General features: G+C 39.6%; 1 protein-coding gene across 11 annotated transcripts in view; it reads right to left on the bottom strand.

Annotated features, from left to right (window-relative positions):
* BLTP1 (bridge-like lipid transfer protein family member 1) overlaps positions 1 to 27,799 on the bottom strand; it is a 105,012-nt gene that overhangs the window by 23,238 nt on the left and 53,975 nt on the right. For 5 of the 11 annotated variants that reach the window (XM_081924677.1, XM_081924680.1, XM_081924685.1 and 2 more), the window contains exons 42-65: positions 24,317 to 24,536; positions 23,110 to 23,268; positions 21,855 to 22,030; positions 20,368 to 20,543; positions 18,852 to 19,558; positions 18,359 to 18,604; positions 17,630 to 17,723; positions 16,038 to 16,088; positions 12,589 to 12,795; positions 12,207 to 12,445; positions 11,067 to 11,311; positions 10,495 to 10,600; positions 9,645 to 9,742; positions 9,160 to 9,345; positions 8,576 to 8,744; positions 8,075 to 8,286; positions 6,906 to 6,965; positions 6,155 to 6,353; positions 4,965 to 5,024; positions 3,834 to 4,060; positions 2,643 to 2,843; positions 2,317 to 2,447; positions 1,835 to 1,958; positions 224 to 333 (exon numbers count right to left, since the gene is read on the bottom strand). In XM_081924677.1, coding sequence (XP_081780803.1) covers positions 224 to 333; positions 1,835 to 1,958; positions 2,317 to 2,447; positions 2,643 to 2,843; positions 3,834 to 4,060; positions 4,965 to 5,024; positions 6,155 to 6,353; positions 6,906 to 6,965; positions 8,075 to 8,286; positions 8,576 to 8,744; positions 9,160 to 9,345; positions 9,645 to 9,742; positions 10,495 to 10,600; positions 11,067 to 11,311; positions 12,207 to 12,445; positions 12,589 to 12,795; positions 16,038 to 16,088; positions 17,630 to 17,723; positions 18,359 to 18,604; positions 18,852 to 19,558; positions 20,368 to 20,543; positions 21,855 to 22,030; positions 23,110 to 23,268; positions 24,317 to 24,536 — 4,403 coding nt within the window. The remainder of the gene's footprint in view (positions 1 to 223; positions 334 to 1,834; positions 1,959 to 2,316; positions 2,448 to 2,642; positions 2,844 to 3,833; positions 4,061 to 4,964; positions 5,025 to 6,154; positions 6,354 to 6,905; positions 6,966 to 8,074; positions 8,287 to 8,575; positions 8,745 to 9,159; positions 9,346 to 9,644; positions 9,743 to 10,494; positions 10,601 to 11,066; positions 11,312 to 12,206; positions 12,446 to 12,588; positions 12,796 to 16,037; positions 16,089 to 17,629; positions 17,724 to 18,358; positions 18,605 to 18,851; positions 19,559 to 20,367; positions 20,544 to 21,854; positions 22,031 to 23,109; positions 23,269 to 24,316; positions 24,537 to 27,799) is intronic. The other 6 variants (XM_081924682.1, XM_081924684.1, XM_081924678.1 and 3 more) reach the window with 4 other exon arrangements.

The following is a 27,799-nucleotide window of genomic DNA, read 5'->3' as shown; positions in this document are numbered from 1 at the left end:
TCATTTCCGCCCAGTTCTATGGGACAAAGTAAATGGAAGGCAAAACCTGAATCTCCACCCCAAATCTGAATTCACCCATGGTGGTGTATATTAAGTTGCTGTTCAACCCATGAGGAAACCTAAATTACTAGAAAATAATGAGCAGGTGAAGAAAACATACAGATTAACATCTTTGACCTCTGAACAAGTATATGCATTTGTTTGTGTTTTTTAATCACCTTACCTTGCTCTGTCCATTCTTTTCAAAGGTGGCCTTCCAGATGCTGTAATACTTTTGGATCGATTATAGCTAGGTTTGTAGCCTAAGCCCCATTTGTCTTTCAGAGATGCTGCCTAAAAACAATCAAACAAAAACAACATTATTTCAATATTCCATCAACAGGACACTTACATAGCTTGACACTAAGGCAAATCAACTATTTAGGAATGCTACTTACCTACACATTCACACAGGCTACCAATATTGTAAATCAAAGGTATGATACTGAAAAAGTTAATTATCTGAAGTTCCATTGAGATCTGAATCTATTAGGTCTGCTTAACGTAAGGTCTGTGAATAGATTTAGGCTCGCTCCTTAGAGCTATAGGTTCCAAGGAACTTTCAAATGATTGTTGGGCTGGATCAAAAGGTTGAGCAGGGTTTCAAGAACTTCTCAAAAGTGTAGTTTAAAGCCTCTCATGCACTTCTCCTGCAAGTAGATGATTGGCACTGTTTGCTTACTGGAGACATGCATAAGATGCTTCAAACAGTGCTACTGAAAAGCAATGGAAGGCAGTCTCCACACTCATGTTTCAGCTGAAATGGGAGTGTTGGGGTTTTCTATTGTGTTTCTCCTTCATTTAACATAGAAGGGGACAGCTGCTTCAAACAAGACTTTAGCAAAAGGGCCCTGTGCTCCTGTTTCAAGCTGAAATAGAAGGGCAGCACAGGGCTGTCTTAAAGCCTGGGCAAGTCTCCTCACGCTCCTTTTAAACTTCCCAGATCAGATGTAAAAATGGAAGGGGGGCTTGGGGGGGGCTCACAGTGCTGTACATTAGATTTGGCCCGGGAAGCCAATCTTGATATAGGATCTGGCCTTTGGAGCCGAAAAGGTTCCCCCACTCCTTTGATGTAAAGAAGGAAAAAAATAGTAATTGTGAACACAGCTCCAGAGAGAATAGTAGGCCAGCACAGATCTGTGGTGGTAAGAAGAGAGTATGGGATGAGAGAACACATTTAAAGGGATAAGACAGCAGGTAGTGTGAAATGGAGAGAGGAAAAGGAGGATGGGTTCATATGGAAATAGGTGCAAAAAACCCAGAACTGACAGAAATTGCTAAAAACGAAACTGCTGACTTGCACCTTTTGGCTTTTCCATAGTTAACACAGAAATGCATCCCTCTTCTGTTAGGAAAAAAAGGGGGCTCTCAGAGTGACTTATGTACCTGTGTCTTGATATTTATTTATTTAAAATTTACACCCTGCTTGATTGTAAAACAAAAGAACCCCTCAAAGTGGTTTACAAAAGGTAAAACAGTAAAATTATCAATAAGAAGAATTAACAATAAGAACAATGCAACGTTTTGAAAAAGAACATTTCAAAACAAACTATAGCTAATCATTTCAAAGTAGGAGTCACCAAATGCCTGGCTGAACAGGAATGTTTTCAAATTCCACCTAAACACTAATAACGAAGAGGACAGCTACACAGAGGGCATTCCGTAATTGGGGGGGGTCACCACAGAGAAGGTCCTGTCATATCAGAAACAGTGTTCTACTATCTTTTTAAAATGTGAAAACAATGTTCATGTAGCAATGTTACTGTGCTACAAAGGAATCTTAAGAATTGCTCACCCGCATACTTGACCTGCGCAGTTTTTTACGAACATCTCGGCGAATATCATTGACAGCGACCGACTCCAATTGCTGATAACGTTGAATTTCTTGGTTTATGGTTCCTTCACTTGCACCCAGTTTCCTGAGGACAGAATGGTGAAAACTCTGAGTAGAAAACTAAAGACAATTTGGTGTGATGATTAGAGCGGTGGACCTGGAAAGGGGAGGCACGGGTTCAGGGCGTTGGACTAGATGACACTTGGAGTCCTTTCCAACTCTACAATTCTATGAAATCCTGACACCAGCCACTTTCTTCTTGCCAGACAGAGTTGTTGTGAGGATAAAAGAGGACAACTATATGCCAAGGAGATGTTTGGAAGCATAGTGGCATAAAAATGTAAGATACAGTTTTAATCAAAAAGGCAGGTCTCTCAAGTTGTTTTAATTATTCTGATTAAAAGATTATTTATTTTTTTTAGAAAGGAAACACACACACTTACTTTAGATCATCAATTACTTTGGCTTGTTCATTCAGCTCCCTTATGTCCACCAAACGTTTCACATACTTTCTTCCTCTCTGCTCTCCAGTCTGGTTATTAGATATCCCCTGCCTCCTATAGTCAGCATTCTCCTATTTAAGAATTCGAAAAGCATTTCATGTCATTATCCGTTAAAAGCGGTAGCATTTAAGCAGAAGACCAGGTTTTCTACCACCAATCAAAATAGCATGCAAAATCATTTTTAAAAGAAGCCAGCTGATTCTTGATTTGCCAGTGACCCACTGATTCCACCATTCATTTAAAGAGATGCTATATATGCTACATACATGTCCCCATGAGCAAGACCTGCCCGCTTTTAAGTGTGAATTGTTAGGATAAGCAGTATCACTTGATGCTGATCCCGACAGATATTCTACAGGAACAGAGTGACGATGGCTTTTGGGGCTCAAGCCCAGCAGGTGATTTACAATCCGCTGCCCAAAAGTGAGCTTGTGTACATCTCCACATAGTGGACCACCTTCTGATTTCTAAATGATAACAAATAGCAAGATTAATAACTCAGGAAACGTTGATGCCACCATTCTCCTTATCTTCTGGCCCTTCTCTTAGGGTTCCTTGCAGGTTCTCTTTCTATTCTTTCCCACAAACCTTGGCTCCCACATGGTCTACAAATGCAAGCTACTATGTATTATTGTTAACTCTAGAAAGATGTAGCAAATTCATCTACTCTCCTCTGATCCCGGTCCTGTTATTCCTGTCCCTCGCTTGACATCTACTAACTGGAATTTCTACTTGTCAGGGACTGCAGATTGACACTGGTTTTCAGATAATCTTTGAACTAGGTTTAGGTTTGTTGTTTAAAGCAGTGTTAGCCAATGTGGCACCCTCCAGAGCTTGTTCAACTACAACTCCCATCATTCCTGGCACAGGCCATACTAGCTGGGGCTGATGGGAATTGCTAGACTACAACATCCAGGGTCACTATGTTGGCCACCCCTGACTTAAGAGTCTTCAACAAATTATTTCTTTTTTAAAAAAACCTACTGCTACACTGTAAATAAATTTCAGTAATGGGATAACTAGCTTTTTAATTTTAACTGAAGAGACCAATACGATGCATGCTTCTTTGGAAGTGAGCTCAATTGGACTTGCCTAGTAAACATATGCAGACCTGCAGCCTTAATCCAATACCAATATTCAAAGAACTGTAAAACTAGTTCTGGGGGTCCGAATAAACTTTTCCTCTAAACAACAGTTCAGCAATTGAAACTAAGGGGAATTCCAAAAGCAGTCTGTGCTATGTTCATTAGCTGTTCAGACAATACAAACACATACCACTGAGCTTAATGAAAGCTCCTTGCAAGAGTCTGAGCCCACAAATATAACTTGAATTATGCTGCACTCTGTTACTACATATTACGAAATTCTTATGTCTAAGCAAATATGCAGTATGCCAAGCTGCTATTTTGCTTCATGTATCAGAATTATATTTAAGATTTATTAATCAGTTTACTAACCACACTAACAGCAGGAGACATGGTATCAACTTCATCCTCATCTGATAGGTCAACCATGTTAACAGAGTTAAGGTCAGCAATGTCATCTAAATCTTCTTCTCCTGTCAATGTTGTAAGAGTATTTCCTAGAGCATTTAATCTTTTCCCAATGTTAGGATCCATGTGCACATCAATGCCACACATCTTCCATAGCACATTAAGAGTCCATGTCCCAGCACTATTACTTTCTGTTTTGATAGAAAAAAGGGGTGGGAGAGAGCACATCACATTTTTTATTTAGGTATGCAAAAACTAATATCTAGTATTTCAGCAGCAGCTTAAAACATTTTTTCTCAGTTGTACTGTACATGGTTAGAAACATCATAGCAGTTTACCACATTCTGCAAGGCACATGCTGAACACTCTTGTCTTTTTGGCAGATGGGAAAAAAGGATAAAATAATGAAGGATTGGCCCAGGAACAAGAAAAAATGTGCAGTGCTTTCTTCAAATGGGCAATTAAACTTTATTTACTATTGCTATTACTTTAACATTTACCTCAACATCTCTTATATTTTCACATTCTTATTCAAAGGCTGAACAGAATAATCACACACTGAACTAGAACCATAGAATTGGAAGAGACCACAAGGGCCATCTAGTCCAACCCCCTGCAATGGAATAGTTTGCTCAAACCCATGACACCAAGATTAAAAGCTATACAGTGGTACCTCGGGTTTCATGCGCTTCAGGTTACAGACTCGGCTAACCCAGAAAGAGTACCTGAGGTTAAGAACTTTGCTTCAGGATGAGAACAGAAATCGTGCTCCGGCGGTGCGCCGGCAGTGGCAGAGAGAGGCCCCATTAGCTAAAGTGGTGCTTCAGGTTAAGAACAGTTTCAGGTTAAGAACGGACATCCGGAACGAATTAAGTACGTAACCAGAGGTACCACTGTACCAGCTTTTGTAACATTCTATAATGTTTTAATCCAACTGTTAAGACCCACCCCCACCAAGGCTACAATTTGATCCTGAATATAAATCTCCTGTATTAAAGACTGAGATGGGATGACAGATGCACAATAAAAAGGAAGACTCACACACAAGAGACTAAAGCTGCTTTGAAATAAGTGCTGCTTTGAAATAGCTCTTACCTGCAGCTGCTTGCCCTGTTGTTCTTGAGCACACTTCGTAGGTGCCATCTGGCACTACGCCTAAAGATGTAAGAAAACTACAGTGAACCTACCATCACATCATAAGGGTTTTTAGGTGAAACTTGCACTAATACATAATCAACCATTACCTAATCATATTTCGTTCTCCTGTAGTAGTTAAATAAACACGAGTGGATCAAGAGTGTGCTCCTTTCAGCAAATAGAAGGATTCCTTCTGTCCACAGAATGGACTTTTTGTAAATCAAAGATCAACCTTCCCTTCCTCCTGCAGTGCCCTGTGCCACCTCCCCACAGGGTTCTGGTTGGTTCCTCACCTCTGGAGAGCTTTTGGGAGCGGGCATACAGGGTTGCAGGAAGAAGCAGGAATCACTGAAAATCACTCCCCTCTATTAAATTGGCAGGAGTGGCCCATGCATGGAACTCTGTTCATGGGAAGACTGTATCCACCCTATTAATGTTCTTGAACTGGCATCTGGACATTTCTTACAGTAATACTAAATTCTTATTTCTGTATTCTTCTATATAGGGTAGGCATTCCCACCCCCACCCCCCACCGCAAAGCATTTTTGGATGCCATTTGTTCTGAAAGTGTCTGTCCGGTGATGGAAGGGTCCTATCAATTGAAAGAGACAGGAGGCAGTTTCAGCACACAGACACCAACCCATGTCCCCTATAAATCTGCTCTGGGAAGAACCTCTGTAGTCACAAAGGACAGCAGAAGTGAGAGGGAATTGACAAAAATGACTTCTCTCCCTGTTCCACTAGATAAGCCTTCCGTCAGTGCTGACACACCAATGGATGATCCAGGAAATAAGAATCGTCTTACTTATTTCTCTAAACATGAAGGTGAAACACAAGTTAGGGCTGTATTCCATGAATGCATCCCATCAGTACATGTATTCCCACTTGAGCAGAGACCCCCCTTTTCCCCCCACCCCTTGTGCATGCCCCACACCCTCCCCAAATATATTCCAGAGGGTTGGGGAAACCCTGAGAACAGATTTAGTAGGGGAAGGAGAGGAAGAGAGAGTTCTATTGTGCAAGCAGAAATCCTTGTGCTGAGAGAACGTTCGTGGAACACTATGTAAGAAACACCTTATGCTTTTTTTGTGGAGCTTCTCAAAATGTTCAGAATTAGCAATAGCCAAGACAATAAGATAAAGGCTTACAGGCATTCATGACTAGATCTCCTCGCACTTCTGGCTTCCAGTCATCCCAGCTTGTTTCAAAGCCATCAGCAAAGCGAATGCAGAAGTTTTTAAAATGACCTTTGCTGACAAGAGATTCTGAAGAGCAGGCAGTAATTAAAGTACTTTCAATGGTCAGGACTAATGCAGAACCAGTGTCCAGATCAGCTGTATGATTAGACTGAAAAAAGCAAGGAACTATTGTATAAAAGTCTATTTCAGAAATAAGAAAGAATTCAGGCTGAATTCCTCACTCATAGTCATTTCTAGTTTCCCTTTATGAAGTAGGTACACACATACACTTCAAAATTAACCTATATAAATTAGTATTCAATAACTGGATCCCTGGCAGCTCTCTTAAGATCAACCCCCTACAGCAAATTCCTGCTTTTCGTTACAAGTATGCACAAACTTGTAATTAAGCCCATCTTTATGAGTTTTAACTTTAAGGGTTATTTCCTAATGTTAGTTATTTACTTTACAGTACCTAGCATAATCTAGTTTTACAAAATATCCTTTTCAAGGATAAATCCATGATAAGCAGCATTTTTAACAAGCTAGCATATATCTAGAGGCTGCAGCACAACATATATCTGGAAAAGGTAGTTTTTCAGTTTCAAATCTAACATGAACTTCACAGGAATATATAGAACGCTCTCAGTTACATTCTACATTCTATTACACATGGGGAAATACAGCTCATCAGATGTTATTGATAACACTTATTACTTACACAGTAACTCTGTTTTTCTTTCTGTCCCCCAAAATTAATCTTGTGGCCCTGCCTCTGAATCTGTACCAATATTAAAAGCATTACATTGATATGTTTTGGTCATTGAGATCTTTTAAAAGCAAAAGTATAACAAGTTATGTATTATATTCAACACTAAGTCACCCAAACCTTTTAGCTTTAGTTGCACTACAAAATTCAATTTTATGGTACATATCATACAATCCCAATTGTATCCATCACTATAGATAATTATTAATTATGATATAACAGTAAATATACATTCTTTCATTCATTTTAATCCATATCAATTGCAATTTATTAAATTATATGTTGTGTTTTCCTTATAAGGCTTTAAGAGTAGTGTATATTACATTAATTCTTTCAGGGACAAGGTCACATCATCTAGTTCCAACATCAGTGTAGTTTTTTTTTACACTGTGCTGTAATTTGCAAATCAAAAGCAGATGGACATAAAACATATGCTTCTCATTTATTTCAGCTGTACCATCACAGTAATAAGAAAACTTCACTGTAGAATTTGGAGACTTTTTAAAAAAAATTCATTTTCTAATAAAGTGAGTAAGAAACATAGCTTGTGATATGTGCTCTCTCTACAGCATAAATACAACTTGCAGTACTAATTCAAGTTTCAGGGACTCAAAGAATTGAACTCAACTATTCTACTAAGAGTAGACATTGAAATTAATGAACCAAACTTAGTTGTGTTTACTAACATCAGCGGAACTATTCCAAGTAGGATTAGCACTGAATACAACCTAAACTGATTAATTTATGAAATATGCACAGTTTTAGTTTTTTAAAAGATGTACATTGTTAATGGTTACTATGTAGGTATACTTTAAGATCTTATCAAATACTTAAAAGAATATTAAGAAAATAAATTGAATCTATAAATATTAGTAAAACGACCATCTTAATTATAATCTGAAAAACGTATTTCTGAAATTAAGATAAACCACTTGCAAGTCTTCAAACATTTCAACATATTCTGTTTTGAGATATCTAACCATCAATGAAAAGGATTACTGAAATTTTTGAGTTTTGTAGCTTCTCTCAAACAATAACTATTACCCAGAAGCATACTGATACTGCAATAGTAAACTTCAATATCATTTAATTTTTAAAAATTATGTTATTTTCTTTAATACCTGTGGTGTATTGGTGATGGGCAGGCAAATTCCCAAGTCATTAACTGTTAGCTGGAGGAAGAGTGTCCCAAAAGCTTGAGCAGATGTCTGCTGGATTCCAGGTAACATATCAACTATTTCCTTTGTAGCCATATGAATATCTTTATTCAAGGCCATTCTCTGTTCATTCCAGTTGTCATAAGCAGCCTTGTAGTTCAGCCAGAAAAGCACAGCTTATCAAGGGGAAAAAATGTTTTCACTATTTTAGAATATAGAAAATCATTCTAAGTTCAGCTATAATAAATTGCTGTGCCCTGTCAGTTATTGAAGAGTTAGGAACACATGTTTCTCTGTATTGTTCTGCTTCTGGACTACAATATATGTTAATATGGCATGGAACCAAGTCAACATGATTCCGGCTATTGGCCTTTTAAATAAAGTAACATTTCCTTGCCTAACCATAGTTTTCAGTGCACACATCTCTTTTGGTAAAACAAAAACCAACACAAAGTCCACTAGTACCTCTGTCAAAGGCCACAGGCTGAGCAAAAACAATTGGCCGGTTCAAAGTAATGAGCACAGCTTCTCGATCTGATGAACCGCTGATTTCTTCTCTCAGAGCATTTCTTAATCCAATTCGGGTTTTAAAATAAGCAACTTGATGGAAGTCTGATCCAGCTTCTTCATAAACCTTAAGACATTCCAAACATATCAACAGGGAGAATACAGCGGAGCAAAAGACCAAGCTTGGAAGGATACAAACATAATAATTTTAAAACGGAGGTATTCTTAAACGTACACTTATTGGGCTAGGGACCAGAGTTGGAGCAGATTTGGGGGAGAATGGGAGACCAAAAAAGAAGCTGAGAGCACCTCGTTTTGTGAGTGGAATTCAGCTTATTAGAACAGGGTGCTTCCAGCTCCCTTTTCAGCTTTCCTTGTCCCCTCAACTTCCACTCACTGAAGTTTTTCAGGATCCTGTTTACAGAAGGGCACATGGGGATCTAATCCAAAGTTTTATAAAGCCATGTTTAACATTTCTTTCTTCATTCCATTTTGAGAACCAGAAAATGTAACCAGCAGGCTGTAAAATCATAATTACTCACCTGATGTTTGACGATTTGTCCCAATGCCAGATTTAAGTCCACTTGGCATTTACCGAAGAGCTTTAGGTAGCTGGCACTACCAGGCATTGCTTTGGTTTGCAATCTATTTGAGAGCTCCAGTTCTATTAGTCCTGTTTCAAATCTTACCGCCCTCATAGATGGTGTGGTGGCTGTTACCTGGATACCCTAATAATGTAAAGGAAGGACTTTAAATACACACCTCAGTCTCTCAAACACATTTTTATAAACATATCATTTAAGAAACCTTCTGCCTTTCACAATAGTTTCCATGAAAGGTAATAATTCTTTTGTTTGTTCCTTTAATTTAGAAAACATTATTAGAGGAGGAAAACAAACCACTGAGAGACATCCTAATACCCAAGAGAGAACGAGATTCCCTGCATTCTCATTCACTATTGATTTCACATTTCATTACAATATAACCACTGGCCACACTTGGAAGAACCCATGAATATCAAACATACTTTAAACTGCAGACTCAAGGAGTAGAGGAGAATCTTTGGCTTTTCTCCATCAGTTGTTCCATCATGTTCATTCCAAAGAGGAATAGGTTGCTCCCCTCCTGCATTTATAATTAAAACAACACAGTTCCAGAATTCAATTAAGCCTTTGTCAATTCCACAAGATTAAGGCTGAGGATGGGTTAAAAAAACCACACACATCACACCTATCCAACTTTCTAAATGCAACTGCCCAATATGATCCAGCTGTCACTTCTCCAGTCCCAAAGGTGAAACAAGATTTGAGAACTCAAAGAGTAGTTGTAAGAACAACAATATAAATGAGTATATAGTATTAGAAATGGACAGACATTGTTTTCATAGTACCCCAACCCATTCAAAACATGCTGGCATGTATAAACGGCATACATTGACTTAGAGATAGTTGCCACAACACACTGATTACTATTATATTTGACTAAAACAACAACAGCACAGTCTTAATGACAACAAAGTAAGTGGTAACACTGTTCAAGAAAATTACATAATAATAATAAAAGAAATAGTAAGTGAAATTTTGCAAAAACGCATTCCTACCAAAGGGTGGTATTTTAATATTAATCATTTCCAGAGCAGATTCACTGAAATCAATTTCAATTGGTGTATTCCGAATATATGACCTAGTTGGATATCACCCACAGTGTGTAACTATTGCCTGCTTGTGTCTAATACAGAATAATGGAAACATCACAGTCCACATTTTTTGAATAAAATATGTGACTTCAGATACCATAAATAGTAGGAAGCAACATTAGTGTGGAGCTTTGAGTGCTGACCGTTCAGTTTAGTAATGTTTTCAAGCAGTTAGGCTTACCTGAGACTTTCTGTATAACTTCATTGACCTCTTTCATAAATACTTTCTGCACAAAAACCAAATGGTTCAAAAGGTCTGTTGTCAGATTATGCTCAAAGGACCCAACCTGGGAGGAAAGGGAGAAGCCTTTTAACAGATGTTGATTCATGATGAAGAGCTTGAAGCAAACAATAGGAAAAAGTGTAACGTTTATTTTTGAGATGGAAGAGTTTCTAAAACTAAAATACACACAACTCAAGATACAATGTAGTTAGGAAGATTTATGTTGCAGAACCTGGATGTAAGGAGCCACATGGTAGAAGCAGAACTGTTTCAGACATCGTACAATTACATAAGCACAATCATAAAAATATATTGTTATGTAAACTTTAAATATACAGGCATAATGTATAAATGCTAATGCTTTTTTATTGGAAAAAAATCAGGCTAATTTGCTTTTAACAACTGATTTTATCAGTAATTTTAATGCATATTTTATCTAAATCACTGTGAGGCTTTGATGATTAAGTTGCATATAAATCCTGTTAAAATAAAAATGATAAATAATATATATATATATATATACTACATACCTCAGCTACACAGCGCAAATAATTTCCCTGGAGATAGTAACCTTGCTTAGTGGGCAGCTCATCTATACTCCATATTTGATCTGAATAGGTATCATGTTCTTCCATTATGTATTTGCCTGACATAGTTACAGGAGGAAGATTAAGACTGGCTGAAGGAGGTATGGTAGACATATCAGTGGCAGAGACTTTGGAAGTGAACCGCAACCTGTGATTTGGCAGCTCAAATGTAAACATTGTTTGTGCACCTGTGAAAAGAAAACAGTCGATTGACTAGTCTACATGAATGCATTGCAGTTATAGAGACAGTCACCCACTTCCTACTTTCCATGTCAATGCTATCCCTTCCCCTTGATGAGGCTGGATTTCAACAGTTTTTATCTCAAAATTATGCAAGTGCAAGGGAAGTATGCCTACCAGCTGTCCCAAAACACAACCATTACCATATTGGCCTGAATATAAGCTGCGTCTGAATACAAGCCGCTTCCTTAAAATTCTGCAGGCACTCACACCCATTCTGTTTTACTGTACGTCTGTTTTGGCAGTGATATCGCAAAAGACAATTTTTGTAAGGTCACAAATGAAAGCTGCACTTTTAACTTTTCACGGTCAGAATTTGGAAAAAAAGTGAGGCTTATATTCAGGCCAAACAGTACTTTTTAGGACCTATTCTATTCCATTAACAGCTATTCAACTCCATTAACAAGCTAAAAATAAACAACAGAAATCAATGAACAAAGTACACTGCATATGCAATATTAAGATACTATATCATCTCTGTAAGACAGGTGGAGGTTCATATTTAAATATTTGATAGTTAAACCCCCAAACCTTTTTGTTTCATGGCACTCAAACATCACTGAAGACCTAACTGTATATTGAACACAAAATATTACATATTGCTGTCTATTTTAAAATCCTTCCTGAGTGTGGCAATAGCAATTCAAGCAGCCACTAAAACGTGAACTAATGACGCTTTGTTGTGATGCAAAACTATTCTCTTTGCAAAAGCAAAACAGACAACTGTTGTTTAATGATTTAGCTAATTTCCTCACACAAAATCAATGCATTTATTTTATACCTAGAGCATTCCCACATGTGCCAACCAACCTGGGAACACCGCCCAATATGAAGCAATGTTACCTGTCATTCCATGACTTCTCATTCTTCCCATCTTGTATTCTGCTTTCAGAGATGGCAGCAGCGCTGCTCCAATCGCAATTCCATCAATCATGGCACTGAATTTAAGAACTATGGGCTTCTTTTCCAAACCTTCTGGCAACTGTGGAAACTCATTGGTTTCTACAGGCGTCTGATTTACACTTGTGGGTGTTTTTTCTGCAGGCATTGGTGTTGCAATATCTTCTTTTGCAGGCTGGGCACTATTTATTTATTTTAAAAAAAGAATACCAATTACTAGATATTAAAAACATTGTAACATATGAGCTTGAGCATGCAAATTTAGTTCAGCCTAGCATGCGGATCAAGCCTCCAAATAGACACATATATCAACTGCGATACTCACACTACAGTTGGCTGTCTGATGAGGTCAGAGATTTGTTTCGAGAGCTGATGAGAGCTGCGTACCATCATGCTGTGCAGTGTAGCTGGATGCTGAGGAATGTTGATGCTAATAGCTCCTACTTTGAAGACTGCAGCATTGTTTGTTTTCAGCCCCCTTTGGGCACTATAAAGAGCCTGCGATTTGGCAATGCTACATTTCACCACAGTTCTAAGGAGAAGAAGAAACTTGTTTACATGTTTTAAAATACAAAGCAGCTCTAGTGAATCATCTTGCATCCTCAGTAAAATTTATCAGCAATTCACGCTGTAACCCTGTCCTCACTTACCTAAGAGTAAACTCCACTGAACTAAATGGGGCTTACTTCAGGGCAGAGGTGTATATGATTGCATAGTTGCAGAGACTAATTGTCAAATTTCATATTACATGGGAGATTCCCATTCCAGGAACCTAAACTGAAGCTGACAATTGTGGCTAGAAACCAGCAAAGGACAGCAAATTAAGCATGATTGTCAACTGATGCAGTCATTTGCTTTAATGACATGCATGGGCATATGCAGCAAGATAATTCCAATCATTTAAAAAAACAACACCACACTCTGGGCAAAAAGACAACACAGACATACCACCATGCAAATCTCCCAGTAAAGGATTTTACTTTTACTGTTTAAGAAGATAACCTTTCCAACAGCTAATTTCAAACAGACAAATAGATTACCTAATAAGAACACTGAAATATATCTTTTCCCACTAAAATGCAAGCTTCAATGAAAACTTTGTAGCTATTTTATGTTTCTGAAGTAAGCAGAAAAAGAGCAAATGCAATATATTTTAAATAGAAAAATAAAGAAAACTTGAAACACAGTTATTTCATCACAGTTGACTGACATGTATGAATGACCAATACTACTCGTACCATATCTGTACTTTAAATATCCTTTCCAATTTTCTTGGGGATCAAGAAGCCAACATTTCATACTTTCAAGCAAGACATAAGTATACAAATTGTTATCTATCAAAATAAGATTCTAATTATTGGCTCCGGCAAGGAGAAATTTCCCCTATACTTGCCTTTCAAAACCTGCAGCCAAAACCTAATACTCTCACAAGCCTTGTGAACTGCAATCATTATATAGAAAAAATTGTGAAACATTTCATTGAGATTTACTTTTGTATATGTGGTTTAGAAATGCAGCTTTAACTGAAATACTTGATCTTAAATGGTCTTGTTGAGACCAACTGCTTAGATCAAAGGTGGTGAATCTCTTGCCTCTGGGTCTATTTAGATCCACCGGATCACCTCATTTGACCCTGTGAGGCTGTTAGGCCAAGCTGTGCCAGCTGCTGTACACCTGACATTTTATATGATGCCACGTGAGGAGCAGGTAAAGGAAGAAATTGGACAAAAGAGGTTTTTCAGGCACTTACAAAGCTCTTCCCCCAGTGCTTGCCCAGTGATCAATTAGCCCTGTGCTTAGCACTTCCCAAGGGTCAGGCACAGGGCTTGCAAAGGCCACTGCATCACTTTCCAAGCAACCAACCATTAGCTGTCAAGTGATTTGGAAGCACTGCACAAAGGGCATTGCAAGCTTTCTCTGGAAAGAAAAAAACCACATTCTGTTTTGAAAATGAATTTCTTTTCTTTCCAAAGGAAGCAGTATGTATTCAAAGTGCTGGAGAAATTTGAACATTTTTTCTTTCACTCCAGAGAAGCAGTTATTGTGGAAACTGCTTTGAATACAAACTGCTTTCTCTGCAGATGGAAAATGCTCCAGTTTCAAAGGGCCTTTTGGAAGCCACCCCCTCTGTGCCAATTAGCTGACTGGTGGAGCTGAAAGCACATCTTCAAAGGAAGTTGCTTTATCTATCAGCTGATCACCAATGACCGGTGACCTCCTTTGGACTTGGACAAGTGCCAATCAACTATCATCATTACTGATTTCAGCTGATCAACAGGTAAGTGGTCCCACTGACCTGTCAAATTTGGCCTATGAAGGGTGGGGTAAGGTAAGGCTCTAGCTTGCCAGCTGGATCCAGTTTGCCCACCCCAGTTTGCCCACTCTTTCCATCAGTGGCGGAGCATATGCCAGCGCTGCCCAGGACGGGGCATGCTCCCGAGGAGGGGCGGGACACGGAGGGTGCCCTCCCAGGTGCGGGATGGCTGCTTGGGTGCATGGAGTGGCGTGCACACCTTGCAGCCAGGGGCGGAGCGAGCCGCCAATGGTGGACATTTGGCGCACTGCCCGCCCACGACTGCCAAATGTTACCCCCCTCAGTGAAGACACCCAGGTCGGTCCGCCCCCACCACACACCCCTTCCTCTGCCCCTCCTTTCCATACGCTGCTTTCATAAGCCAAATATCCAAAATTCATAAGCCGAAATATCTCACACAAAGCTGCTCTGAATCATTCTTTGTGTGAGTTATATTGTCCGAAAGAAGAGTTCAATTTCACCTTGGTGATATCCATCAGTTCCTGAGGTAACCTGAACCTAATGCTTTTTCTTTATTTCTGTGCAACATCCAGAGTTTTCATGACAGGTTTTTAGAATAAAGTTTAATTGCACAATCACAAGTTATTTGGTTTGTCAACTTCCTTGACTCATGTAGCAGAGACCTAAGCAGAAGAGGTAAATATCTAAGTCAGGTTTCCTCAACCTCGGCCCTCCAGATGTTTTTGGCCTACAACTCCCATGATCCCTAGCTAAAGGACCAGTGGTCAGGGATGATGGGAATTGTAGTCTCAAAACATCTGGAGGGCCGAGGTTGAGGAAGCCTGATCTAAGTCCACAAAACCACAGTTTAGACTTCTGCCACTTGAGGTGTGTTTGTGTATGTGTGCATTGCAAAATCTAGTACCTCCAAAGCACAGCACAACTGTGGGGATGAAACCCAGCCCACCTATCCAGCTTCAATATTAAGAAAAGGGCTGCATCTTGTTATTCTTACTAGAGGGAGGAATCCACGTAAAAAGGAAAATTGTAGAATCTGGAAGCACGGAGTCTCTAACTCACATACTGAGTTGCCTTTACACTTTTATTTCTAAAAGTTGAGGTGAGCCCACCCACCCATTGTTGAATACATAAAGTCATTACTGACATGTTAGCAGCTTGCATAACTTAGTGGAAAACTGTACAGTAAGATATAAAATCAATCTAATTTACCTGGGTTATCCTCATAGAACTGTCTGACATATTACAGTCTATATTAGTGACTCTAGATAAATAGTTTGTGATTAGGGAAGAAACCCCTGTTTCAAAACTATTTTATGTTATTGAGTAAAAATACTTAACCCAGAGCTTTTCTAATATAGGCTGATCAATACAATATATCAATTCTATTTCATGTTAATTACAATTAAGGTGCAGCTGGTTACATTAAACACACAAAAACACATCTCAGCTACACTACACACAGTGTTAACTGCAAGCCATTTAAACATAATGTGACATACAGAAATTCTTGTTTGGCTGTGCTTGTTGGTGATGTAGGGAAATCCTCCAGTCTACGAGTGAAGATTGGAAGAAAGCAAAACAAAAACAAAGCAAAATAAAGAACAGTCATGCAGAAGAATTAGTCATATTTGTAACCCACAATAAGACCAATTGTCTGAAAACACTATTTTTTTAAGCAATGGCGTTTTGCAAGCATGGGGGATCCAAGGAATCCTCAGCAAACCCATTCATTTCAGTGCAGATAACATTTCTGCCTGTACCAATAGGGTATGTGCAGAACTGTTCCTGCCCCAGTTGGGAATAAGGAAGTCAACTCATGCAAGAGCCTCTTGGTTCCATTGGAGCACATACTATACTGTCAACAGAAGCAACAACTACACTTTGAACCAACTTTTAATTGCTTCTTGTGAAAAACTTCAACTATCCTTCACGACAAGACAAACTTTGCTTGCCTATATTAAATTCATATTTATCTACAAATTATTGGGACTAATACAGATTCTAAAAGTGTGTTGGTGATGAAAATGCTGCCAACAAATAAAGAGTACTATTTCATATAGTACATAAATCAGAGGGAAATGGTTGGTAGTGTCTTGCTATTCTAGTTTAAGTGCTCAAGTGTATGACAATATCATGCAATTACAAGTGTGTGACTATTAGAAATGTGAATGCATTAGGAAAATCATTCAAGATGCTCATGCAGAAAAGGTGGGTAGATTTGTTTTAAACACCCAAGCGCAAATATAAAAGTGAAACTATAGGGCCACACTTAAAGGAAGTTCAGATTGTTTTATAAGATGCAACTATAAAGAATTAAAAACTATAAAGCATTAAAAAAACAAATTGCTGTTCTAAAAATTACTGTACACAGTGGATCTGTCAAGATAGAATAATATGAAAGGATATTGAAACTAAGTACACAAATTTACGTAAGTCATTTCATATAAATATACAATAGAATCATAGGATTGTAGGATTGGAAGGGACCCCAAGGGTAATCTAGTCCAACCTCCAGCAGTGCTGCGATGTCATTTTCATCCAGTCACAAAAAACTGTACAGAATTCAAATAGTTATAATGATGATAATAATAAAATGAACAGTGGTATAAAAGAAATGGGATTGGGGATAGTTTGAAACTGATAAAAGCTTTTTGGTCAAATATATGCCAGAAAATAGGTCAAAGGGTAAGATACTCAGTAATCCTTTTAGGTTTATAAAAGGTGGCTGGTTTGACACACTTCAATGATGATGCAAAATCTGCTGAAACAAAACAGTCTTGACTATGGAAAATATTCTGTCCATTTCCTACTACGAACTGGCTGCTCAGAAATACTGTGCAATGTTATAAATATTTAATTTTAGTCATCTCAGATTATTATATTTTATGCAGTTGTATCTAAATGCTTGAAGCCTGACAGAAGAGTACACAAAGGCATTTCTTTCTCGTCACTTTGTCAGTTTTAGCTTACTTACATATGACAGCTCCTTGTAATCCAGTCACATAAAAGCCTTAAAAGAGCAGGACGGGCTATAATGGAGGCATAACTGCTGTTTAGAGAATATGTATCACTTTTTAAATTGTACACTCACTGGATATTTGGTGTGATCCCTTCCAGAAGGACAATATTAACACCACCTATATGAGCAGTAGCACATGTCTCGGTCATCTTTTGATGCAGTACATCTTCAAACAGAAAAAAACAACAACACAAATGCGTTTGATGTAGTACAAAAATATGTATTTCCTGCATGCATATTTGTGTTGGAGAGGCAACAGGCAAAGCATAACAAAGATGCTGTTAAATTTTAATTCTAGAACAGGGGTTGTCAACAGGGGTGTGCATGTGCTCGCAGAGGGCTTTTCCTGTAGCCCACAGGGGTCCCTGACCCCACTGAAATTTGGCTTGAAAGATGCATTCTGCTGTAACCAATAGGGCAGGCTGCTGTGTTTGGTTGCAGGGTGTGTGTGGTGCCCATAAGAGTTTCTTCAAATGTGCCCATGGGCCCCAAAAAGTTGGCAACTCCTGTGCTAGAAGATATTTATCATTATCACTGTGGTAAAAGCTAAACCACCTGGAAATAATTTTACTACCACAGTGGCATGCTGTGAACATTTTAATTTAAATCAATATTGTACACTAATTTAATTTGATTTTTCTACTTAAGTTTGGCTGGGAATTCTCTCTCTCTCTCTGTTACTGTGTATTTCAGTAGCAAAAACAAGATTATCAAAAATGATCTGATTGTATCACACACACTTGGCAAATATTATATATAAATCCAACAAAACAAGTATGTTTCTAGAGATAATTCTTCTACCTTTCATTTTTTCTTTGAGTGTAAAACTGCCGTGGATTCTCTTCAGTTCTGATTCCATCGTTAGCCCACCAATATCTGCTTCAAGATGTGTGCGATTTACCATGCCTATTCCAAAGACTATCAGGGTCACATGCTGAGGTTCAGATGTGACCAAACTGCGTTTCCTCTGTGTTCTACTTAAGCTGCTGTTATCCTGCTCATTTTCAAATGCAACCCTACACGCAGGTTCAGTAGGGCTCCGAACACCTACGAGAAAATGCATCAGATCAGGAAGTATTTAGGCAAAATTGACAAGACCAGAACCTACAATTACTTTATTCATCAAAAGATTCACATGCTACACTTATGTATAAATGCTATCAGGGCAGTTACTCCAGTAATACTCTGCTAAATTCAATACAGATATTATACACTGTAGTAAGGACTTGCCTATTAAGCCTGTATACGTGTGAACTAAGAATTACGCATGTTCCGTATCTTCAAAAACTCTTACCTGCTGGATAAAACGTTTCAGAAGATTTTTCTAAAATCCCTGTTGGATCAGATATAAGAGAATAAAAGTTCAACAGTTTATACATATTTTGCCAGCACTCTGCAGAAGGTTCACTCTGCTCTGACACTGTAATTGAATCAGAGTCGTCCATATGAATGGTCACATGATCAACAACATCTTTTGAACCTTTCCTGGATACTTTAGAAGTTCTTCTTTCTGATCTCCCAAGTGAATTTTTGTTTCGAGATTCTCTTTTATTGTTCTCATTGTTTGATCGCTTGTTTTTTGCATTGTTCACTCTGTTGACACCATTGAGACTCCCGCGAGAGCTGCGACTGAAGTCAGAGGAACGGAAATCTCTGTGCTTGCGGGTTTTGAAGGTGGGCGTTGGAGAAGCTGAACCAGCCGTGTATCTGCTGAGTTTGATGTCTGTCTGCGTAGCTTTGATGTCATCTATCATGGTACTGAACTGATGAATAAGACGAACCAGTGCCATATCTACATGCTGGCTTATAGACTGACATGAGATTGTAAAATTGCAATGGAAGGTGCTATAATGACGTTTGTTAAAGTCATGAAAAGCAAGGGCATTGGTGGAGTTTTGAGGTGTGCTCACTGACTTCTCCATTATAACAGCACTGATGCTAAAAGTTTCCAACATTAACGCTGGTTTGAATTCAAGGGGAGGAAGATTGACTGCTCCTTGCCTAAGAAAGAAATACAAAACATTAAGATTCTGCAACAGCTAAATGTTAAAATCATTCTCTTTTTGAAGACTATCCCTTCGTATATTTTGTTTAAGATATTAGGGAAGAGCCATAGTTCAGTGGAAGAGCAAATGTTTTGAATACAGAAGGTCCCAGCTTCAATATCTGGCATCTTAAGGAAAGCCTGAACTCTGGAGAGCAATTATACATCAGTTTAGACAATACTGAGCTAAATAGATCAATAGTCTAATTCAGTACAGTTGTACCTTGGGCTGACGAATGCCTTGCGACTTGAACGTTTTGGCTCCTGAACACCGCAAACCTGGAAGTGAGTGTTCCTGTTTGCGAACGTTCTTTGAAACCTGAACGTCTGAAGTGGCTTCTGAACATTTTGGAAGTCAAACGGACTTCCAGAACGGATTCCGTTCGACTTCTGAGGTACGACTGTATACGTATGCAAGTATCTATGTGATTGCTGGCACCCTCAAGGAACTCAGTGTCACATACTGCCTCGAAGTGCTAAGTTTTAAATTTTGCACTGTTTTGCTTATAAGCTTCTGTTGATGGGCATTTTAGCCACCAAAGCAGCCAAATGTTTTAAACACATCTATTCTAAGGTTAAAATTTAAAAGCTGCAATTGTAACTTCAACTCTTAACTAGTTTTCAGTTCATAATTTCCTGAAAGTCTAGGATTAAATTATTTTTGACTTGTGAAGAAAAAAGAAAGCAGACAGAATAGAATGAAGTAATTAAGCAATACGTTCATGCTCTTTAATGCTGAATAGATTCATGTAACTTGACACTATACCTTCGGGCTCTTTTGCTTCTCCTCTCTTTTGCTGTATCTGAATCCACAATATCTGCCCTAAGGCAATCCAGAGTCCCTGAGAATGAAAGATGCTCTCCAAAGTACATCCTGTAGCACAGTGGCGCTGCATCCTGAGACTGAATTCCTGTGTGGCTTAGAAGTGGTTTGAAAACAACCTATTAAAAATAGAAACAAGTTATTTCTTTAGAGCTATAAAAATTGCTCAACACCTGCAGAAAACATAGGTGCAATCTTAAAAGCACCTCTCATACTTTAAGCATTTCAAAATGACGGTATTATCGGAATAATATAGTGTTTTCAAATCAGTGTGTAGTCCAAATCAGAAAGAAAAACATACATTTGTAAAAACCAGGCTCAAGACACAAGTGCTCTCTGTTCCTCTCTTTCTTTGATGTGAATTCCCTCTCCATTCCATTTGAGTATAATATGGCAAAAAAACCTTCGTCTGAGCAGGAGACTGTGACAAACCCCTCCCTCCCTGAACCGGGGAATTCCACCAGGTGTTGGTGCAGGACAGGCAAGTTCAAAAACATGGCAATAACCTTGATAAAAAAAGCAGCCCCAATAAAATGGGTGGTTGCCCTGCCCATGAGGGTCCATGTTTTGAGTCAGGTTGGTGTAAGTGTCCATGAACCACACCCCCTGTATGATGTCTCTGTGCCACACAGCCACTCGCTCCAGGTTAGTCTGTCATGAGGGTATGAATAATGCCACCTTTCAAGGAAGGATTAAGGAGGGGTTAAAGAAGAAAGGGAGCTCACTACCTCGCTGCCATGCTGACATCAGAAAGAGCCTAGCACAAACAGTACCTGCCCTGCGCATCTGCCACTACTGCAGGAGACCCAGCATCCAGGCATGAGAACTGGCTATTGCTGTGGCAACAGTGGGATTTGTGCTAGCAGTCACCCTCTCCCTCCTCCACCCTATATTTGGATGAGGCCCCTGATGTTCAGTTTCTGTCCAGCTCCTCGTGAGGAAAATATCTGATAGTTAGGGGCCATAATCTCTCTCTCTCTTTCCCCGTGCCCTTTTAATCTGAAAACCCTGTGAGATATCTCCGCTACACCCCAGTGGTCTATAGCTCACACAGTGGGAAGCACTGGTCTAGATCAATGCTGTCTATGTATGTGCACAGGTGCCTTCCATTCTCTGCTTAGGAGAGCTGCCAGACTCGCCTCAGTTCAGTGGCCTACTGCTCTCATGGCCCAATATCAGCAGTGTGTGATATGCCTTCAATTATTCTGGGATGGCAAGATATAATTATTATTGATTTCAAAAGTTGTCATTTCATAACGAGATGCTGAAGAGACATCGCAAATTGAGTCAGAGAAAGAATCTGGGGGAAAATGAAATACTGGAGCAGCTAAAATGTTACCATAATTGGACACTGGGGCAAGTATTCTAGCTCCTTCTTTGGTTTCTTGGATAAGGAGTTTATCCTCCAGTTTTAAAGGCAAAACACTCACCTGGGCATCTGCAAGTTGAACTGCAGGAAATCCCTGGTTACCTTCCTCGATTCCAGCAATATCATCCTGACTCGTACTGTGCTGTGAATGTGTACCATCCAATGTGTTCTGATCGCTGGATAATACTGTATTGAAGTCAGATGCTGACGGTATAGTCGGAAGATTTGGAGCTACCCCTACAAAATAGTTCCTGCGTTAATTATCCAGCAGCATACGTAGTGCTAAAATATGTAAAACTGTTTAGTTTACTGAGCAAGAGGAGAACTAAATTCAAGTCAGGAAAGAGGGACATTTTAATGATACAGCACCAGTTTCAGCTGGCATATCACCTACTGCCAGAGGAGGAGGAACTGAAGTATGAAAATTACCACCCGCAAGCTGTATTCCAGCTGGTGAAAATCAGATGTAAAAACTGTATCCTTTAGTGCCTGGAGTCTGTGCCACCTTTGTTTAGAAGGACAGCATGATAAATGGCCTTAAGTCTCCAATCATTTGGCACAGCAACACATATAGACACAAATATCAAGTGACCCTAAGGGTCCCTTTCCAAATCTACAATTCTAAGATTCTAATAACTGCTTTGTCTACACCCTTTTATTTTTGAGAAGAGTAATTAATGGCTGGCCTTTCTTCAGGAAATCAAATGCCTGAAGTTGCCATTCTGGTTTTTCACAACCCATGGCCTTGATAGCAACTTCATGTTCACAGATGGCATATCTCTGAAAACCAGATGTTGGGGAGCAAACAACGGGGGATGCCCTGCTAGTGGGTTTCTGGAAGAATCTAGTGAGCTCTGCTGGGAATGTAATACTGGACAGGATAAATCAGTATTCAATCCAGCAGGACTCTTAGAATCATAGAATTGTAGTGTTGGAAGAGACTCTGAGGGTCATCTTGTCCAACCTTCTGAAATGAAGGAATCTCAACTAAAGCATCTATGACAGATGACCATCCAACCTCTGCTTAAAAACCTCAAATGAGAGTCCACAACCTTCCTGATGTTTAGCTGGAATCTCATTTATTGTAACTTAAAGCCATTGGGCTTGAGTCCCACCCTATGGAGCAGGAAAAAACAAGCTCGCTCCAACTTATGTTTCTACTTTTTCTGAATGTAGCAGCCCATGCAGCCTGAAATTTATCAGATTCAGTTAGCAACCAAAGAAGATTATTTCTGAACAGTCAGCTCCTTAAGTATTTCATAAGAACTGCATACAATAGTCAATATTCAAGCAAACACTGAATTTCAGATCAGTACCTGTTGGCAGACTATTGTGTGCAGATTTGGTGACGGGAGACTCTTGTACCACACTTCCTCTGTTGCCCACAGCATTTGACATCCAGTTATAGAAACTCACAGAAGATGGTTCCGATAATAAAGGATGTTCAGATAACATTTCAGAGGGCATGGTGTTCACTAGGATATAAAATAACAACTGACCACTTCATGTACCATAAAACGTGGGTTCTGTAGTTATACTTGTGATATATTTTTCAACTTCTGACAGACAGAAAAATATTTCAAAGCACACAGAGAATGTCAACTTGAAAGCTCTTGTTAAATAAAAATAAAACAATTTGGGAATGAAGAGGAGGGAAGAAGTCATTTGCCCATACCTCTCACTGAGTTAACATTTAGCCATTTAGCTTCCCACCACAGGAGTATCTATTTATCTACTTGCATTGGCATACTTTTGAACTGCTAGGTTGGCAGAAGCTGGGACAGAGCAATGGAAGCTCACCCCGTCGTGTGGATTCAAACCGCCAACCTTCCAATCGGCAAGCCCAAGAGGCTCAGTGGTTTTGACCACAGCACCACCTGCTCCCTATAACTGCCGTATTTTTTGCTCTATAAGACTCACTTTTTCCCTCCTAAAATGTAAGGGGAAATGTGTGTGCGTCTTATGGAGCGAATGCAGGCTGCACAGCTATCCCAGAAGCCAGAACAGCAAGAGGGATTGCTGCTTTCACTGCGCAGCGATCCCTCTTGCTGTTCTGGCTTCTGAGATTCAAAATATTTTTTTTCTTGTTTTCCTCCTCCAAAAACTAGGTGCGTCTTGTGGTCCGGTGCGTCTTAGAGAGCAAAAAATACGGTAATAATAATTAATAATAATAAAAATAAACACTACTATCTCAACTATGCACAAACAGCAGACACAAAAATTTAGACACCTGAGGAAGAGAGAAGGAAGAGAAAGAGTGGAATTCACTGTCCACTTTCAATAAAAGACAAGAATGAGGCTTCAGAGATAATGAGCGTGTCCTTTGAAACAACAGTGTTCCTGCCTTCAAGCACTCATAGCGTACATCCCACCTGAGGACATCTTACACTTGAGGAAATAACATCAACCTTAGTGTCTGGGCTATTGGAAGGCAACAAGTAGGGCAACATCAATTTTGTGAAATTAAGCTATCAGTCAATGCTTTCACAGCTAGAACTGAACCATACTACAAGCATTCTGTACCTGCTCTTGTTAAAGAACTACTTTTAGGGGCTGCAGCACTTCTTTGAGGGGTCCCTTCCAAGAGATTGTGTAGGCTAGGAAAGCTTCCTGTCAAGTAGCTGAGTAGGCTCTCTTTTCTTGGACTTTCTTTGGTAAGCAGCCCAGAACGACCAGCATGTACCGGAGAGTCTGTAGCTGTATCTCCACTAGTGTAGCTCAGGGAGTGATATGGATGGACACCCTGAAATGTAAACATAGGCATCGCAGTAAGTCCACCAACAGTCAGCTTCTGCACATGTTTATTTATGTACAAGTCACACCAATTAGAACCAGAGGAAGCGTCAATTCCTGTAAATTACAGCCCAAAGCATAGCTTAGATTGCAACCCAAGACCTAGCTAGACATCAGTAGGTCTGAATTCTCAGTAAACACAGTTAAGATCATATATATATATATATATATATATATATATATATATATATATATATATATATATATATATATATATATATATATATATATATATATATATATTATATATATATATATATATTTGCTTTCGTAGATTTTCACGGGTACAGGAATGCAGGTTTTGGTGTCCTCGGGTGTCTTCCCGTGTAAAAGTTGGGGTGTCTAGGCGACGTTTCGACGAGGTCTCACTCGTCATCTTCAGGCTGGTGCTTTCGGCTTCTTGTTACTGGAACAGAGCAGGATCTCAGTGTTTGAGTTCCTATAAATACTGTTGAGGGGGTGTGGTGTATAGCCTCCAATGTTCTGGGCAGAGAGGAAGTTCCCAGGCTAGTGTGCCTTTTCTTCTTTTGTTCCTTAATTACTTGAGGGATATCTTGAGTGATTTCTTGAGTGATATCCTGAGTACCACTTAAGTGGGTCATTAGGTGTGGATTAGTTGCTAAAGTCTTTGTGTCTTGACCTCTTGAACTTTGTGAAGAGTTTTTCTGAGAAGATGGCTGTACTGCACTTAGTTGTGCTCTGGCTTGGCTTCGTGTATAGGGGCGAGCTGTGGTTTTGTGGCCTGTGTCAGCCAGATCTGTGTAGGGATTGCAGGGGGGTGCAGCATCCGGAGGTGCCACCATGGTTTGGCTACTGGATGGTGTCTGTAATTTATCTGTGGAGAGGGTCTGGGTTTGGGTCTGGTGTGGTTGATTGGTGATAGCGTTCTGTGTGCCTCTGGATCTGGTGTCAGTTTTTGTGGGGAGGGCTAATTTCCAGATGTCTGGCAAGCGGGATGTGTCGTCACGCTTGTTCATGTTGTGAGGGTGTTTCTCTATCTCGATGGCTTCCATGATTATTCTCTTGTGGTGATGTTCCATGTTAAAGAGCAATTTGGAATCTGCAAAATTAATTTCGTGTCCTGTTTCTTTCATGTGTTGGAAAAGAGAGGAAGTTTTTTCTTCTTTTTTTGACGGCATTCTTGTGTTCTGCGATACGTGCATTTATTCGTCTGTTTGTTTGTCCAATGTACGTGGCTGGGCAGACTTTGCAGGGTATTTCATAGACCCCTTGGTTTTCCAACTGGATTTTATCCTTGGGGTTTCTGAGGATATTGGCTATTTTTTGGTTGGTGCAAAAGGCTGTTTTGATATTGTGTTTATGGAGGATTTTGCTAATTTTATCTGTAGTGCCCTTGATATAAGGAAGGAGGCCAGAGCACAACTAAGTGCAGTACAGCCATCTTCTCAGAAAAACTCTTCACAAAGTTCAAGACACCAAAACCTGCATATATATATATATATATATATATTTGCTTTCGTAGATTTTCACGGGTACAGGAATGCAGGTTTTGGTGTCCTCGGGTGTCTTCCCGTGTAAAAGTTGGGGTGTCTAGGCGACGTTTCGACGAGGTCTCACTCGTCATCTTCAGGCTGGTGCTTTCGGCTTCTTGTTACTGGAACAGAGCAGGATCTCAGTGTTTGAGTTCCTATAAATACTGTTGAGGGGGTGTGGTGTATAGCCTCCAATGTTCTGGGCAGAGAGGAAGTTCCCAGGCTAGTGTGCCTTTTCTTCTTTTGTTCCTTAATTACTTGAGGGATATCTTGAGTGATTTCTTGAGTGATATCCTGAGTACCACTTAGGTGGGTCATTAGGTGTGGATTAGTTGCTAAAGTCTTTGTGTCTTGACCTCTTGAACTTTGTGAAGAGTTTTTCTGAGAAGATGGCTGTACTGCACTTAGTTGTGCTCTGGCTTGGCTTCGTGTATAGGGGCGAGCTGTGGTTTTGTGGCCTGTGTCAGCCAGATCTGTGTAGGGATTGCAGGGGGGTGCAGCATCCGGAGGTGCCACCATGGTTTGGCTACTGGATGGTGTCTGTAATTTATCTGTGGAGAGGGTCTGGGTTTGGGTCTGGTGTGGTTGATTGGTGATGGCGTTCTGTGTGCCTCTGGATCTGGTGTCAGTTTTTGTGGGGAGGGCTAATTTCCAGATGTCTGGCAAGCGGGATGTGTCGTCACGCTTGTTCATGTTGTGAGGGTGTTTCTCTATCTCGATGGCTTCCATGATTATTCTCTTGTGGTGATGTTCCATGTTAAAGAGCAATTTGGAATCTGCAAAATTAATTTCGTGTCCTGTTTCTTTCATGTGTTGGAAAAGAGAGGAAGTTTTTTCTTCTTTTTTGACGGCATTCTTGTGTTCTGCGATACGTGCATTTATTCGTCTGTTTGTTTGTCCAATGTACGTGGCTGGGCAGACTTTGCAGGGTATTTCATAGACCCCTTGGTTTTCCAACTGGATTTTATCCTTGGGGTTTCTGAGGATATTGGCTATTTTTTGGTTGGTGCAAAAGGCTGTTTTGATATTGTGTTTATGGAGGATTTTGCTAATTTTATCTGTAGTGCCCTTGATATAAGGAAGGAGGGCCATGCCATTGTTTTCTTCTGTATCTTGGTTTTTGGGGGGTGTTTCTTTTTGGATTAGCTTCGTAACCCTGTTTTGCTGGTATCCATTGGCAATTAACACATTTGAGAGATTCTGTAACTCAGTTGTCAAGTGGTCTTTGTCAGCCAGGCGTTTGGTTCTGGAGATGAGAGTCTTGGCTACGGAGTTTATTTGTGCAGGGTGGTGGTGTGATTGTGCATGTAAGTAGCGGTTGGTGTGTGTTTTTTTCCGGTAGATAGTGTGTCCTAGGGAGCCATCAGGTTTTTTGTAGATTAGGACGTCAAGGAAGGGAAGTTGGTTGTTGGCTTCTATTTCCATAGTGAATTGTATTTTGGGGTGTAGGCTGTAGCCGAAAGCACCAGCCTGAAGATGACGAGTGAGACCTCGTCGAAACGTCGCCTAGACACCCCAACTTTTACACGGGAAGACACCCGAGGACACCAAAACCTGCATATATATATATATATATATATATATATATATATATATATATATATATATATATATTTCTTTTGAGGTTTTCATTTATTTGTAACTTTTAGGCGCTGCTGCCCCTAGTCACTCTGCTTGCCACAACGCCTTTGCCAACCCCTCCTCTCTTTATACATGACAA

The sequence above is a fragment of the Podarcis melisellensis genome (genome assembly GCF_964234715.1).
Source record: "Podarcis melisellensis genome assembly, chromosome: 9".
Lineage (NCBI taxonomy): Eukaryota > Metazoa > Chordata > Lepidosauria > Squamata > Lacertidae > Podarcis > Podarcis melisellensis.
This window is presented reverse-complemented; position numbering and strand designations above follow the sequence as displayed.